Genomic DNA, 17,273 nt, shown 5'->3' with positions numbered 1-17,273 from the left:
TTGATTTGATTATTTTCCAACATGTGCATTAATTTTTCCATCTTGGTTGGGGCATGACAGTCTGTCAACCTATAGTCGGACAGAATCAGGCCCTTCAGCCCAACTTGTCCATGCCGGCCAAGATGGCCCATCTAAGCTCGTCCCTTTTGCTCAACCTTTCCTATCCATGCACCTGCCCAAATGTCTTGTAAATGTTGCTGTATCTGCTTCAGCATCTCCTTCTGGCAGCTCGTACCATATACCCACCCCACTCTGTGTTCATCAACTTTTACAGCAAAGATAATTGGAAAAAAATTCAGAAGAGTAGCAGGAATGAAGGAGTGATGCAGCGTGGAAGCAGGCCCTTCGGCCCGACTTGCCCACACTGGCAAAGACCACACGGCCTCGCCAGGCTGGCCCTAACGTTCAGTTTTATCATGGCTGATCTGCCCAGGTGTCTATAGATGTATTAACCTCCACGAATAGTCTATAATCCTTGCGTCGATAGACCACAATAAACTCCACTGCGCAAATCTTTAACTGCTGGCAAAGTCTCCAGCTTTGATATCTCAAGGCAATCACACTTTCAGAATACTTCTAAATTCCTGATCTTCAGAAACTTTCAAACCCAGTCTAAATATTTTTTTAAATCTTGGGTCCATTTTACAATTACTGGCGAATCTATGAAGGACATTCCCAAATTCTTCCCAACTGTTGTGAGGCAACTGAACCACCCCATCATCAACTAGAGAGTGGTCTTGGGTCACCATCTGCTCATTGCGGACCCTCGGACTATATTGGACTTTACTGGACTTGATCTTGAACTAAACATTATCCCCTTTCTCCTGTGTCAGTACACTGCGCCTTGATTGTAATCGTGTAGGTAATTATTAAATATAGTCCGAAGTTTTTCAATGTGGTAAATAGTTGATCAGGAACGCTCTCTAGTGGATAAGATGGTTCAGTTGCCTGATAACAGCTGGGAAGAAACTGCCCCTGAATCTGGAGGTGTTCATTTGTTTTCACACTTCTGTACCTCTTGCCTCTTGGGAGAGGGGCGAGTGACCGGGTGGAGACGGGTCCTTGATGGCTCGTCTTGTCTTGCCACAGTGAGGTCTGGCTCTAACTTGGGCCTGAAGTGAAGTAACATAGAAACATAGACAATAGGTGCAGGAGTAGGCCATTCGGCCCTTCGAGCCTGCACCGCCATTCAATATGATCACGGCTGATCATCCAACTCAGTATCCTGTACCTGCCTTCTCTCCATACCCCCGATCCCCTTAGCCACAAGGGCCACATCTAATTCCCTCTTAAATATAGCCAATGAACTGTGTGGCCTCAACTACCTTCTGTGGCAGAGAATTCCACAGATTCACCACTCTCTGTGTGAAAAATGATTTTCTCATCTCGGTCCTAAAAGATTTCCCCCTTATCCTTAAACTGTGACCCCTTGTTCTGGACTTCCCCAACATCGGGAACAATCTTCCTGCATCTAGCCTGTCCAACCACTTAAGAATTTTGTAAGAAGTGGAGTAGTTACAAGGAGGGGGTTGGACAAACTTGGATTGTTATCTCTAGAACACGCGGGGTTGAGGTGAGACCTGTTGCAAGTTTATAACATTACCAGAGGCAGAGATAGGGTAGACAGAACCTTTTTTGCCCCAGAGTGAAAATGTCAGAGGGCAAGGCTTCAGTATCGGAGGGGCAACATTTAAAGGAGATGTCTGCAGCGATGGGCTGAATGGCCTAATTCTATTCTTTTTTACCGTATAACAAAAATGATGTTTGAGAGGCTTTTGGACAGGCACATGGATATGCAGGGAATGGAGGGATAAGGGCCATGTGCACACAGAGGAGACCAGTTTAACTTGGCATCATGTACAGCATAAACATTGTGGGCCGAAGGGCCTTTTGCTGTACTGTTCTATATATTCGGATACTGTGATTCAAGAATCAAGTGAGTTTATTGTCATGTGTCCCTGATAGGACAATGGAATTCTTGCTTTGCTTCAGCACAACAGAACATAGTAGGCATTGAATACAGAACAGATCAGTGTGTCCATATACCATTATATAAATATATACACACATGAATAAATAAACTGATAAAGTACAAATAAACAGATAATGGGCTATTAATGTTCAGAGTTTTGTCCGAGCCATGTTTAATAGCCTGATGGCTGTGGGGAAGTAGCTATTCCTGAACCTGGTCATTGCAGTCTTCAGGCTCCTGTACCTTCTACCTGAAGGTAGCGGGGAGATGAGTGAGTGGCCAGGATGGTGTGTGGGTCCTTGATGATACTGCCAGCCTTTTTGAGGCTGTGCAGGAAGATTGTTCCCCATGTTGGGGAAGTCCAGGACAAGGGGTCACACCTTAAGGATAAGGGGGAAATCCTTTAAAACCGAGATGAGAACAACTTTTTTCACACAGAGAGTGGTGAATCTGTGGAATTCTCTGCCACAGAAGGTAGTTGAGGCCACAGTTCATTGGCTATATTTAAGAGGGAGTTAGGTGTGGCCCTTGTGGCTAAAGGGATCAGGGGGTATGGAGAGAAGGCAGGTACGGGATACTGAGTTGGATGATCAGCCATGATCATATTGAAATGGCGGTGCAGGCTCGAAGGGCCGAATGGCCTACTCCTGCACCTATTTTCTATGTTTCTATGTGATATTGTATCGTGCCTCAGGGTGGCAGTATGCTGCAGTATAACAGATTCACTCGGCCACCAGTCAAATAACAATGACACTACTTTTGATGTAAAATTAACCAGAGTTAGTTATACTTGGGGTAAACACTTAAAAATCTTAAATGTTCACATGTTCCTTTTTTTGATATTGGTTTTTAGTTGAGTTTATTGTCACGTGTAGCGGGGCACAGTTGTATGCTGACCAGCGGCAGAAAGACTATACATGATCACAATCGAGCCGTCCACAGTGTACAGATACAGGATAAGGGAGTTAAAGTGGGGAGCGATTGTAAAGCGCGTTTGCTGACCCAACTCTGGGACCCGCGGGAAAATAGTCAGAAACATCGAAAATAGGTGCAGGAGTAGAGGCCATTCGGCCCTTCGAGCCTGCACCGCCATTCAATATGATCATGGCTGATCATCCAACTCAGTATCCCGTACCTGCCTTCTCTCCATACCCCCTGATCCCTTTAGCCACAAGGGCCACATCTAACTCCCTCTTAAATATAGCCAATGAACTGTGCCTCAACTACCCTCTGTGGCAGAGAATTCCACAGATTCACCACTCTCTGAAAAATGTTTTTCTCATTTCGGTCCTAAAAGATTCCCCCCTTATCATTAAACTGTGTGACCCCTTGTTCCGGACTTCCCCAACATCGGGAACAATCTTCCTGCATCTAGCCTGTCCAACCCCTTAAGAATTTTGTAAGTTTCTATAAGATCCCCCCCTCAATCTTCTAAATTCTAGCGAGTCGTCTGGTTTGGGACGCCATCCTGGTTCACCACCTTTACAGTTCAGTTTATTGTCACGTGTACCGAGGTACAAGGGGTGAAGGAAAGAGCATTCACGTCGCGGCCCTGTTTCCACCAACCTTTCCACCACGCAGAAGAAGCGCTAGACGCCATTGTACGCAGATGCCGAGGAGTGTGTTCAGCCGTGGCGTGGACTCGATAAGAGGAACCAAGGTACAGTGAAAAACTTTTGTTGCGTGCTATGCAGTCACCACGCGATTACATTCGTGCCATTCACAATGTACAGATACATGATAAGGGAATTACGTTTAGTGCAAGGTAAAGCCAGCAAAGTCCGATCAAGGATAGTCTGAGGGTCACCAATGAGGTAGATAGTAGTTCAGCACTGCTCTCAGGTTGTGGTAGCAAGTGAGGGGAGAGAGATTTAATAGGGAAGTGAGGGGTAACCTTTTCACACATAGGGTGGTGGGAGGAAATATTCACTCTAATTTTTAGTAGTTTGTGTGGGCAGAAATCTTGCATTGTTCAATTTTTTATGCAGTTACAAATGTGTGTGCAAACTGAATTCTTGTGCAAATATAAATCTGAAATTGTGTCACGATATTTTTGCCATGGCCTCTCTCTCATGGCTAATAAAACTGTATTGCCATGGTTTATAGCAAAAGGATTTGAGAATAGGAGCAGGGAGGTTCTACTGCAGTTGTACATGGTCTTGGTGAGACCACACCTGGAGTATCGCGTACAGTTTTGGTCTCCTAATCTGAGGAAGGACATTATTGCCATAGAGGGAGTGCAGAGACGGTTCACCAGACTGATTCCTGGGATGTCAGGACTGTCTTATGAAGAAAGACTGGATAGACTCGGCTTGTACTCTCTAGAATTTAGGAGATTGAGAGGGGATCTTATAGAAACTTACAAAATTCTTAAGGGGTTGGACAGGCTAGATGCAGGAAGATTGTTCCCGATTCAGATTCAGATTCAGATTCAGATTCAATTTTAATTGTCATTGTCAGTGTACAGTACAGAGACAACGAAATGCATTTAGCATCTCCCTTGAAGAGCGACATAGCAAACGATTTGAATAAAAAAAATAATAAGTGTCCGGTGGGGGGGGGGTGGTGATTGGCAGTCACCGAGGTACGTTGTTGAGTAGAGTGACAGCCGCCGGGAAGAAGCTGTTCCTGGACCTGCTGGTTCGGCAACGGAGAGACCTGTAGCGCCTCCCGGATGGTAGGAGGGTAAACAGTCCATGGTTGGGGTGAGAGCAGTCCTTGGCGATGTTGAGCGCCCTCCGCAGACAGCGCTTGCTTTGGACAGACTCAATGGAGGGGAGCGTGGAACCGGTGATGCGTTGGGCAATTTTCACCACCCTCTGCAATGCCTTCCGGTCGGAGACAGAGCAGTTGCCATACCATACTGTGATGCAGTTGGTAAGGATGCTCTCGATGGTGCAGCGGTAGAAGTTCACCAGGATCTGAGGAGACAGATGGACCTTCTTCAGTCTCCTCAGGAAGAAGAGACGCTGATGAGCCTTCTTGATCAGAGTAGAGGTATTGTGGGTCCAAGAGAGGTCATCGGAGATGTTGACTCCCAGGAACCTGAAGCTAGAAACACGTTCCACCTTTTTTTCACACAGAGAGTGGTGAATCTCTGGAACTCTCTGCCACAGAAGGTAGTTGAGGCCACAGTTCATTGGCTATATTTAAGAGGGAGTTAGATGTGGCCCTTGTGGCTATGGGGATCAGAGGGTATGGAGAGAAGGCAGGTACGGGATACTGAGTTGGATGATCAGCCATGAACATATTGAATGGCGGTGCAGGCTCGAAGGGCCGAATGGCCTACTCCTGCACCTAATTTCTATGTTTCTATGTTAAAACAATACAAATATCATAATTTATGAAGTTATGTATTCAGTTAAGTATTCAGTTAAGATTTTATCCTATACTTTGAAGCCTGAACTACTCCAGTTTGTCCGCTCGCTGTGGCTTCTGCCATCGTCCAACAAGTTGCCATAATTGTCACCATCGCATCACAGAGTGAATCGAGTCGTCACTTCCAGGGATCACCAGGAGGAGGCTTCTGTCATCATATAACCATATAAACCATATAACAATTACAGCACGGAAACAGGCCATCTCGGCCCTACAAGTCCGTGCCGAACAAATGTTTTTCCCCTTAGTCCCACCTGCCTGCACTCATACCATAACCCTCCATTCCCTTCTCATCCATATGCCTATCCAATTTATTTTTAAATGATACCAACGAACCTGCCTCCAACACTTCCACTGGAAGCTCATTCCACACCGCTACCACTCTCTGAGTAAAGAAGTTCCCCCTCATGTTACCCCTAAACTTCTGTCCCTTAATTCTGAAGTCATGTCCCCTTGTTTGAATCTTCCCTATTCTCAAAGGGAAAAGCTTGTCCACGTCAACTCTGTCTATCCCTCTCATCATTTTAAAGACCTCTATCAGGTCCCCCCTTAACCTTCTGCGCTCCAGAGAATAAAGACCTAACTTATTCAACCTATCTCTGTAACTTAGTTGTTGAAACCCAGGCAACATTCTAGTAAATCTCCTCTGTACTCTCTCTATTTTGTTGACACTGCTCCTGTAACAGGTAACGACGGGGTTTGTCGCGTAAGTTTTTGTGCAACATCCAAAAGCGATCTACTCACCAAACGCCTCTTCAAAAAGTCAAGCTTCCAATTATCATCCCACTCCTTCCCATTCGCCCTTTCTCCAGCAACGTTTGAATCACGACTGTACAGACACTTTCAGAATCATACATAAATATTTCTGACAGCTCAACATTCATGGCCTCATCAGCTTTTGGGGCAGCAGTTTTCACTATGTCGTTTAGCCGGTCAACTTTAAACCAGCTTGCAATTCTTTTGTGTTTCAATCCCTTTGCATCCTTCGATGTTGACTTGGTGAATCAAATTTTCTTTCAATTAAAACTAAAAAAGCCAGCTACAGAATTTGAACTGGATCTTCCTAAACTGTGCAGTAAAGTCAATATGATTATGAGATTTTTACAAATCAGTATAAATTATATACTGTATAATTAATTATTGATCACTACATTTTAGGTAACCTTGTAGTGGGTGTATGGAACAAGCTTCCAGAGGAGGCAGGGACTATTGCAATGTTTAAGAAACATTTGGACAGGTACATGGATAGGACGGGTTTAGGGGGATATGGGCTAAAGGCAGGCATGTGAGATTAGTGTAGATGGGACATGTTGGTTGGGCCAAAGGACCTGTTTCCACGCTGTATGTCTGTGACTCGAGCTACAGAGAGAGTGCAGATTTTAAAAGAAGTGCAAGGGCCGCAAAATTAAGTAGATTAGAAATAAGGACCAAAGTGCTGGAGTAATACTCCAGATACTCCAGGTATTACTGAAGTAATGCTGCTGTGGGTCCAGCAGCATCTCTGGAGAACATGGATAGAACAAGTGCTGATTTACTCCAGCAGTTTGTGCAAACCAGCATCTACAGTTCCTTGTTTCTATGGGGTAGATTGGAAGATCAGGAAATTCATCCTTAGCATTTGGGAAGCCCATTCGGAGGTGTGTTAACAGCGGGGAAGAAGCCACTCCTCAAACTGGTGGATGTGCTCTTAGGTTTCAGTGTCTTCTGCTGGATGGGAGAGGGGGTGAGTGGTCCTTGATTATGTTGGGGGTGGGGCAAAGCCCGGCAAGTGATAGGTGGATACAGGTCAGGGCAGGGTGGGGAGGGTTGTCAGACGGGTGGAGTAAGTGGCAAAGGCTGGAGATGAAGAGGAGACACAAGGAGATCAGGAGAGGAGGAGTTCAATGTAAAGCTGGAGGGAGGGATGTGGGTGGAAGGGGAGGGGATGGGGAGGGACGACAGATGGCACAATGGGCTAAGTGTTCGGCTGGCGACCGGAAGGTAGCCGGTTCGAATCCCGCTTGGAGTGCATACTGTCGTTGTGTCCTTGGGGCAAGACACTTCACCCACCTTTGCCTGTGTGTAAATGTAATGTAATTATGTGAAGCACTTTGGGGTCAATGCAAGTTGAGTAAAAATGTGCGATATAAATAAGATTATTTATTTATATTTATAAAAAGTAAATGGGGAACTCAGGGATGGGAGATGAGAATACAGAGTAGGAGGAGGGGGAGCAGGGTGGGGGGGGAGCAGGGTGGGGGGGGGCAGCAGGGTGGGGGGGGGGTTGAACAGGGTGGGGGGGGCAGGGTAGGGGGGGGGTTGAACAGGGTGGGGGGGCAGGGTGGGGGGGGGGGGGGGTTGAGCAGGGCAGGGGGGGGGGGAGGGTGGTGGGGGGAGCAGGGTGGGGGGTTGAACAGGGTGGGGGTTGAGCAGGGTGGGGGGGGGGCAGGGTGGGGGGGGCAGCAGGGTGGGGGTTGAGCAGGGTGGGGGTTGAGCAGGGTGGGGGGGGGCAGGGTGGGGGGGGCAGCAGGGTGGGGGTTGAGCAGGGTGGGGGTTGAGCAGGGTGGGGGGAGCAGGGTGGGGGGGGTTGAGCAGGGTCTTTAGGGTGGGGGGGGGTGGGTGGGGGGGGCAGCAGGGTGGGGGGTTGAGCAGGGTGGGGGGGGTTGAGCAGGGTGGGGGTTGAGCAGGGTGGGGGGTTGAGCAGGGTGGGGGGGGAGCAGGGTGGGGGGTTGAGCAGGGTGGGGGGGGCAGGGTGGGGGTTGAGCAGGGTGGGGGGTTGAGCAGGGTGGGGGGGGCAGGGTGGGGGGGGGGGGGGCAGCAGGGTGGGGGTTGAGCAGGGTGGGGGGGAGCAGGGTGGGGGGTGAGCAGGGTGGGGGGGAGCAGGGTGGGGGGTTGAGCAGGGTGGGGGGGGAGCAGGGTGGGGGGGGCAGGGTGGGGGGTTGAGCAGGGTGGGGGTTGAGCAGGGTGGGGGGGGGGGGGGTGGAGGGTGGGGGGGGCAGCAGGGTGGGGGTTGAGCAGGGTGGGGGTTGAGCAGGGTGGGGGGGGGCAGGGGGTGGGGGGTTGAGCAGGGTGGGGGGGAGCAGGGTGGGGGGGAGCAGGGTGGGGGTTGAGCAGGGTGGGGGGGCAGGGTGGGGGTTGAGCAGGGTGGGGGTTGAGCAGGGTGGGGGGGCAGGGTGGGGGTTGAGCAGGGTGGGGGTTGAGCAGGGTGGGGGGGGGCAGGGTGGGGGGGTGAGCAGGGTGGGGGGTGAGCAGGGTGGGGGTTGAGCAGGGTGGGGGGGGCAGGGTGGGGGGGGGAGCAGGGTGGGGGGGGGCCAGGGTGGGGGCGGTAGAAAATGAAAATAAGAGAGCAGGAGTGAAATGAAAAGCTGGAGGAGGGGGGACATCATGAGTTAACTGTTTAGTTGGTGGGTTCAGGAAGGAACTGCAGGTGCTGGGTTACACCGAGGATGGACACAAAGTGCTGGAGTAACTCAGCGGGTCAGGCAGCATCTCTGGAGAAAAGCAATCGATGACTTTCGAATCGGAAACCTTCTTTACGCACCGTCTAGGATGAATAACATTCTTACTTACTTCAACTTAACTGGGTCTTGAGGGGGCAACGAGAGATGTGGGGGGGAGGAGGGGGGTGGATTTAACTTTGACCACAAACGTCACCCATTCCTTCTCTCCAGAGACGCTGCCTGTCCCGCTGAGTTACTCCAGCATTTTTGTGTCTATCTTCGGGGTAAAGCAGCATCTGCAGTTCCTTTCTACACATTGACACAAACACTGTGGCCACATCTGGGCGGGACCCCCAGCTCCCAAACCATCGCCTTAATCCTCTAATTTGCTCTTTTAAAAAAAAGTAATCAGCCTAGAATGTAAATTGGCACCGAGTTTGTCCATTTAGCTGCTAAATGTTATTTGTGACCACCGTGTGGGGCTACAGGGAAAGTTGGTGCCTCAAGAATCATGTACAACCGATTTTGTTCAATTTTAAGAATAGGGGGCTGATAATAGGGTGATTTCACCAAAGGTCAAATGAGCGTAGATCCCCCCTCACGTGACCAAAAATTTTAACTGGAGGACATATGTCACTTCGGTACATGTTAGTGAATGGGGAAACACGCACTTTCCCACCCGTTAAAAACATGGTAAACGGCCGGTTTTTGAGCTGAAATTTTCTGTGCTAGTCGGGGTGACCGTGAAGCACAGCGACCTAAATTTTCAGGCAAGAAAAAAGATAGAAAGTAAGGTAATTACAAGAGGGAACTGAAGGTGGAAAACAGCGGAAGTGAACAGCGGACATTTGCCGTGAAGATTTAAAGATCCAAAATATCGGGAATTATCGCGTTTGCTCGCTGAATTTCATCAAAAGTAAGTTAATAATGCCTTAGTTTTGATGAAATTCAGCAAGCAAACGCGATAATTCCCGATATTTTGGATCTTTAAATCTTCACGGCAAATGTCAGCTGTTCACTTCCGCTGTTTTCCACCTTCAGTTCCCTCTTGTAATTACCTCACTTTCTATCTTTTTTTTGCCTGAAAATTTAGGTCGCTGTGCTTCACGGTCACCCCGACTAGCACAGAAAATTTCAGCTAAAAAACCGTCAGTTTTCCATGTTTTTAACGGGTGGGAAAGTGCGTGTTTCCCCATTCACTAACATGTACCGAAGTGACATATGTCCTCCAGTTAAAATTTTTGGTCACGTGAGGGGGGGATCTACGCTCATTTGACCTTTGGTGAAATCACCCTATTGTGTGGGGAGAGTGAGCTGTGTCAACAGTGGGAGACGGTGACGGTGACCAGAGGGGATGCTGGCTTCCACACGCAGTGTTACAGGATTCGTAGCATCGCTCGCCTCAAAATCACCGGCAGCCCAGAAAATCTGCCATTTCTGCATTTAACCTGAGCGTTGATGCAGCGATTCGCTGGACTATCCCCACCGCCTGCGCGTTTCCCCATTGATTAATAAATGCCCGTGTATTTTACATGGGCACAGAGCGCTGCAGACAAGTAACTCAGCGGGACAGGCAGCATCTCTAGAGAGAAGGGATGGGTGATGTTTCGGGTCGAGACCCTGAGTTACTGCAGCATTTTGTGTCTAACGTCAGCATCCCCGAGCTAACAACGATCTGTTGTACATTTTCATTGAACCTCTTCCCCTTTGATCTCTCGTTTTCACACCTTACCCTTCCTCATCTCTGTGTCTCCCTCTCCCATGACTCAGTTTGAGGAAGGGTCTCGACCCGAAACGTCACCCATTGCTGCCTGTCCCGCTGAGTTACTCCAGCATGTTGTGTCTATCTTCACTTTAAACCAGCATCTGCAGTTCCTTCCTGCACATTTGAACTGAACCACATTATATGATTTGAATCGCGGGCAATAAGACACTCGTAATTCACAATCTCGTTTCAGTTTCTCAGACTAACCCGTTTATTCAAACATGGAATCAAATATCTGGCACAGTCTGGACTTAGAGGAAAGCACCGGATTTATATCACAAATTATGATTTTTTTATTTATGATTGTAAACAAGAATACATCTGAAATCTCAAAATAAAATTCACATAGTTATTATTTTTAATAGACTCTGTTGTGCAGTTTAAGGGCTGAGTTCAAAGTGCCTGGTACATGTCATACAGTTTGTCTTTAAAAGACATGTGCAAATTCAGTACAGTGCGCTAGTCTTTGTATTACACTCCTGACGTGTGTCGGCTTGTTGCCGTTTGGCCCAGTGTCGAGTCAACCCCCTTCTCCATCCACACCCCCAATGTCAGGTTGGTTTTAGTGCAAGGTGTTTATACTGTCAGTTCCCAAGTACTAGCAGAACTGGGCCATTCGGCCCATCAAGTCCATTCTGCCATTCCATCATGGCTGATGTATCTCCCCCTCTCAACCCCATGCTCCTGCCTTCTCCCCCATAACCTCTGACACTTGGAGAGAGGGGGGAGAGGAGGGGAGGGGAAGGGGGAGTGGAGACCCCCTTGAAGCCAGTCTGATTGTCCAGGGAGGGAGTGTCACACATCACTGGGCGATCTGGATCGGAATGGCATCTTGGAAGAGCAGCAAGAGCAACACACGGTCCACAGCACCTTCTGGATGTCCTGGTTGCGATAGGCATAGATAATGGGGTTGACCATGGAGTTGTTGATGGCGGGCAGAAAGGTGAGGTAGGTATAGATCTTGGGGTAGCTGTGGTCTCCCATCAGGCAGTAGATGGCGAAGGGCAGCCAACACACGGCGAATGCACCCAGGATGAGGGCCAGCGTGGAGATGCCCTTGCTAGTGGTGACATAGTTGGAGGTGGCGAGGAAGTGTCGCTGTAGGGCGATCTGGTGTGCGTGTCTGCACACTATTCTACAGATCTGCATGTAAAGCTGCAACATCATGCCGAACACCATGAAGAAGGCCACGGACAGGATGATCAGGTTGTTCTTGGTCAATGGCCTGACCACACCACAGGTCAAGGGGGCTCCCACACAGTTCCAGCCCATCACGGGCAACAGGCCCAGACTGATGGAGATGCCCCAGGTGAGGATCAGCATCAGATACGTCCTGGTGACCGTTCTCTCCGAGTAGTAGGTGAGTGCGTTGTAGAGGGAGAGGTAGCGGTCTACAGTGATGGCCAACAGGCTGCAGACTGAAGCGGAGAATGAAGCCACGAGTAGACCCACCGTGACTAGACTGACCAACTGTGAGCGCAGGCAGTATTGGAACACAAAGTGGAGGATCAGTCCGAGTCCGGCCAGCAGGTCGGCCGTGGCCAGGCTGGCGATCAGCAGGAACATGGGTGTCCGCAGGGCCGGCGTGTAGCAGATCAGAGCCAACACGATCGCGTTCTCGCAGGAGATGATGGTCCCGGACACACACAGTGCCACGTCCCATGGGCTGAGCACCGCTGGCGGGGCAGCCGACAGGTCCAACGCGGTGCCCTCTGTCCTGGATGGAAACCAGCTCGGCTCGTCCTCGCTCGAGTTCTTGGGCATGTTCTGGTTCATCCTCGGGCGCGACCTGCAACAAACCAGCGACTTGATTACCGACTGCAGACAAAACGGTCCCGACCCGAACCGCCACCTCCAGAGATGCTGCCTGTCCCGCTGAGTTACTCCAGCACTTTGTGTCTATCTTAGGTTTAAACCAGCATCTGCAGTTCCTTCCCACACACAACTTACTAACTGCCCCTGATGTATCAAAACAGGTTGCAAATCCTCTGAAGCAGCGTTTAAAAAAACTCTCAGCTGTTGTAAATCCTCTAAAGAGACACGAAATGCTGGAGTAACTCAGCGGGACAGTCGGCATCTCTGGAGAGAAAGAATGGGTGACGTTTCCGGTCGAGACCCTTCTTCTCGATCCAAAACGTCACCTATCCATGCTCTCCACAGATGCTGCCTGACCCGCTGAGTTACTTCAGCACTCTGTGAAACGTCACCTATCCATGTTCTCCACAGATGCTGCCTGACCCACTGAGTTATGGTGCAGCAGCATCTATGGAGCGAAGGAAATAGGCAACGTTTCGGGCCGAAACCCGTAAGGGTTTCGACCCGAAACGTTACCTATTTCCTTAGCTCCACAGATGCTGCCTGACCCACTGAGTTACTCCAGCACTCTGTGAAACGTCACCTATCCATGTTCTCCACAGATGCTGCCTGACCCGCTGAGTTACTCCAGCACTCTGTGAAACGTCACCTATCCATGTTCTCCACAGATGCTGCCTGACCCGCTGAGTTAAGAATTGTATAAAACCTGCCCTGGATTATATACAAAGGTATACAAAAATGCTGGAGAAACTCAGCGGGTGAGGCAGCATCTATGGAGCGAAGGAATAGGTGACGTTTCGGGCCGAGTCCCTTCTTTTTGGCAAAGTCTCGGGATCAGGTTGAGTAACAGCGGGGCGATGTATACAAGTCCAGGTAATATTTTACAAACATCTCCGAATCACATTTTAAAAGACTGCCCGGAATTGTATAAAAACCAGTTCACATTAATGTTGCCCAGATTTGCAACGTCTCCGAATCGAGATTTAAACACTTCCCAGAATTGTATAACAATCAGTTTAGAATTGTCCCCAGTTATACATGCCTCTGAATCAGATTGAAAAACTGCTCCTAATTCCATTAGAAACATTTAGCAGAGACTACACTGTTATATCCACCGTTGCCCCAGTCTCTGCTCTGCTTGCTGTCGATTTGCTATTGAAATACATCATTCGGAATCAACTAATTCATTCAAACTAATTCCACGGTCCTCCTGATTAATGTTACTGGTTGTATCCTCCGTGTCACCTTCACCTCAGCCATCAATGAACCATTCTACCTTTTCCTTGACTAACGTCTGCTTTGATCTGTCATTTTCACACCTTGCCCTTCCTTATCCCCGCGTCTCCCTCTCCCCTGACTCTGGCTGAAGAAAGGTCTCGGCCCGAAACGTCACCCATTCTTTCCCCCCAGAGATGCTGCCTGTCCCGCTGAGTTACTCCAGCATGTTGTGTCTTTCTTCGGTGTAAACCAGCATCTGCAGTTCGTTCCTACACTCTGTTTCTCTTTCTGTCTCTCTCTGACGCTCTCTGTCTCTCTCTGCTTCTCTCTCTGCTTCTCTCTCCCTCTCCCTCTCACTGTCTCCCTCTCTGTCTCTCTCTCCCAGTCTCTTTCTCTGTCTCTCTGTCTGTGTCTCCCTCTGTCTGTGTCTCTGTCTCTCCCTCTCTGTCTCTCTCTCCATGTCTCTCTCTCCCTGTCTCTCTGTCTCTCTCCCTGTCTCCCTCTGTCTCTCTCTCTCTCTCTCTCCCTGTCTCTCTCTCTCTCTCTCTCTCTCTCTCTCCCTGTCTCTCTCCCTCTCTCTCTCTCTGTCTCTCTCTCCCTGTCTCTCTCCCTGTCTCTCTCTCTCTGTCTCTCTGTCTCTCTCTCTGTCTCCCTCTGTCTCTCTCTGTCTCTCCCTCCCTGTCTCTCTCCCAGTCTCTCTCCCTCTGACTGCCCCCTCTCCGCCCCTCTCTGTGTCTCTCTCTAGATATAACGCTGACACATTTACCGAGACACAACAATCTATTTTGCAACCAATGCGCGTTGCAGTCAGTAACCGGAGCGTCGACCTACCTGTGTGTGGAGCGTTGCTTTGCTGGGTCTGCATGGATTGCCAGCTCTTCTCTCCCAGTGTGTGCACCGCGCTTTGCTCACCGCTTTTGTACATCAGCCCCTGACTCACCGCCCCCTCCAACCCCGGGAACGCGCACCGCGTGCACGCCATCTTCATTCATAAAACAAGCAAAGTCGAGCCGGCGTTCCCGCCCTGTTTGGCATGAAAGAGGCGAAGGCAGAGCGTGGGCGAGGGGGTGATCTGCCTGTAAATGAGCGCACTGCAGCATTCCCTCCACAGTGGAGACGTGGAGACATAGACAATACGTGCAGGAGGAGGCCCTTCGGCCCCTCAATGTGATCATGGATCATCATCCACAATCAGTGCCCCGTTCCTGCCTTCTCCCCATATCCCCTGATTCCATCAGCCCTCCAGCTAAATCAAAATTGCAAAATGCCCAGCACGATTTGGGGGGGGGGTGTCAGAATCTTATCCAATGCATTAAGCCAGAGGAGGTTTGTAAGCCCTTCTGTCGTGGGGTACACTGATAGAAACATAGAAACATAGAAACATAGAAATTAGGTGCAGGAGTAGGCCATTCGGCCCTTCGAGCCTGCACCGCCATTCAATATGATCATGGCTGATCATCCAACTCAGTATCCCGTACCTGCCTTCTCTCCATACCCCCTGATCCCCTTAGCCACAAGGGCCACATCTAACTCCCTCTTAAATATAGCCAATGAACTGTGGCCTCAACTACCCTCTGCGGCAGAGAGTTCCAGAGATTCACCACTCTCTGTGTGAAAAAAGTTCTCCTCATCTCGGTTTTAAAGGATTTCCCCTTTATCCTTAAACTGTGACCCCTTGTCCTGGACTTCCCCAACATCGGGAACAATCTTCCTGCATCTAGCCTGTCCAACCCCTTAAGAATTTTGTAAGTTTCTATAAGATCCCCCCTCAATCTTCTAAATTCTAGAGAGTATAAACCAAGTCTATCCAGTCTTTCTTCATAAGACAGTCCTGACATCCCAGGAATCAGTCTGGTGAACCTTCTCTCTCTGCAATAATCCCTCTATGGCAATAATTCCCCCCCCCCCCCCCCCCCCCCCCAGCCTTTCCACTCGACACTTTAATTTCACGTATCTTGTGTTTTTCATGACTGTTGGCAAATCAATTTCCCTCCTGGGGTAAATAAAGTTCTACCGTATTGTACAGTGAGAATGATCCCAGGAATGAGTGGGTTAACATATGATGAGCGTTTGTCGGCACTGGGCCTGTCCTCGCTGGGGTTTAGAAGGATGAGGGGACACCTCATTGAAACGTACCGAATAGTGAAAGGCCTGGATAGAGTGGATGTGGAGAGGATGTTTCCACTAGTGGGAGAGTCTAGGATTAGAGGTCACAGCCTCAGAATTAAAGGACGTTCTTTTCGGAAGGAGACGAGGAGGAATTTCTTTAGTCAGAGGGTGGTGAATCTGTGGAATTCTTTGCCACACAGATGGCTGTGGAGGCCACAAGTCAGTGGATATATTTAAGGCAGAGATTGCCAGATTATTGATTAGTGCGGGTGTCAGGGGTTATGGGGAGAAGGCAGGAGAATGGGGTTAGGAGGGAGAGATAGATCAACCATGATTTAATGATGGAGTAGACTTGATGGGCTGAATGGCCTAATTCTACTTTCACTTATGATCAAGCCTGTGTTTGCCTCATCTGTCTTTAACCATCATTTGTGCAAATGTATGAACAAGGAACTGCAAGTGCTGGCTTACAGGAAAAAAAAGACACAAAGTGCTGGAGTAACTGGGTGGGTTAGCCAGCATCTCTGGGGGGAAAAGGACGGATGAAGCAAAGGATGAAAAGGGAACTGCAGGTGCTGGCTTGCAGATAAAAAGACACAAAGTGCTGGAGTAACTAAGCAGGCCAGACAGCATCTCTGGAACAAAGGAATGGGTGACGTTTTGGGTTGTGACCAGGCTGAGAGTCAGGGGAGAGGGAGACACAGAGATATGAAGAGGTAGAGAGAAGGAACGAATAAAAGGACAAATCAAAGCCAGCAACGATGATTCAAAGAAAGGTGGAGCCCACAATGGTCCATTGTTGGCTGTGGAGAAGGTGATAGCAAGTGGATACAAACAGTGAAACTCAACGGACGACAGTGAAACTCAGTATGAAGAAAGACTGGATAGACTTGGTTTATACTCTCTAGAATTTAGAAGATTGAGAGGGGATCTTATAGAAACTTACAAAATTCTTAAGGGGTTGGACAGGCTAGATGCAGGAAGATTGTTCCCGATGTTGGGGAAGTCCAGGACAAGGGGTCACAGCTTAAGGATAAGGGGGAAATCCTTTAAAACCGAGATGAGAAGAACTTTTTTCACACAGAGAGTGGTGAATCTCTGGAATTCTCTGCCACAGAGGGTAGTTGAGGCCAGTTCATTGGCTATATTTAAGAGGGAGTTAGATGTGGCCCTTGTGGCTAAGGGGATCAGGGGGTATGGAGAGAAGGCAGGTACAGGATACTGAGTTGGATGATCAGCCATGATCATATTGAATGGCGGTGCAGGCTTGAAGGGCCGAATGGCCTCTACTCCTGCACCTAATTTCTATGTTTCTATGTTTCTATGATGACTAGGGTGGGGGTGGGACGGACGGAGGGAGAGGGGGGGACTCAAGGGTGTCTTTACTCTGACCCTTCAGTTACTCCAACATTTGTGTCTCTGTTTCTGCAACGATTGTTGTCTGAAGAAGGGTCTCGACCCGAAACGTCACCCATTCCTTCTCTCCGCAGATGCTGCCTGCCTGCCCGAGTTACTCCAGCGTTTTGAGTCCACCTTAGATTTAAACTGGCGGCTGCAGTTCTTTCCCACACAGGTACATGGATGGGAAAAGTTTAGA

At 49.2% G+C, this 17,273-nt stretch overlaps 1 protein-coding gene across 1 annotated transcript; it reads right to left on the bottom strand.

Moving 5' to 3' along the window:
* Window positions 1-10,646: 10,646 nt before the first annotated feature.
* On the bottom strand, window positions 10,647-14,490 carry LOC129709940 (G-protein coupled receptor 3-like). The gene is made up of 2 exons (XM_055656639.1): window positions 14,399-14,490; window positions 10,647-12,323 (listed from the first exon to the last, which is right to left on the bottom strand). The coding sequence occupies exon 2, from the start codon at window positions 12,308-12,310 to the stop codon at window positions 11,330-11,332; it is 981 nt and encodes a 326-aa protein (XP_055512614.1). The 5' UTR covers window positions 12,311-12,323; window positions 14,399-14,490; the 3' UTR covers window positions 10,647-11,329.
* Between the last annotated feature and the right edge of the window lie 2,783 nt (window positions 14,491-17,273).

This window comes from Leucoraja erinacea, chromosome 26 (assembly GCF_028641065.1).
Source record: "Leucoraja erinacea ecotype New England chromosome 26, Leri_hhj_1, whole genome shotgun sequence".
NCBI classification, from domain to species: Eukaryota; Metazoa; Chordata; class Chondrichthyes; order Rajiformes; family Rajidae; genus Leucoraja; species Leucoraja erinaceus.
The sequence above is the reverse complement of the archived record's forward strand: the minus strand, read 5'-3'. Positions and strand labels throughout refer to the sequence as shown.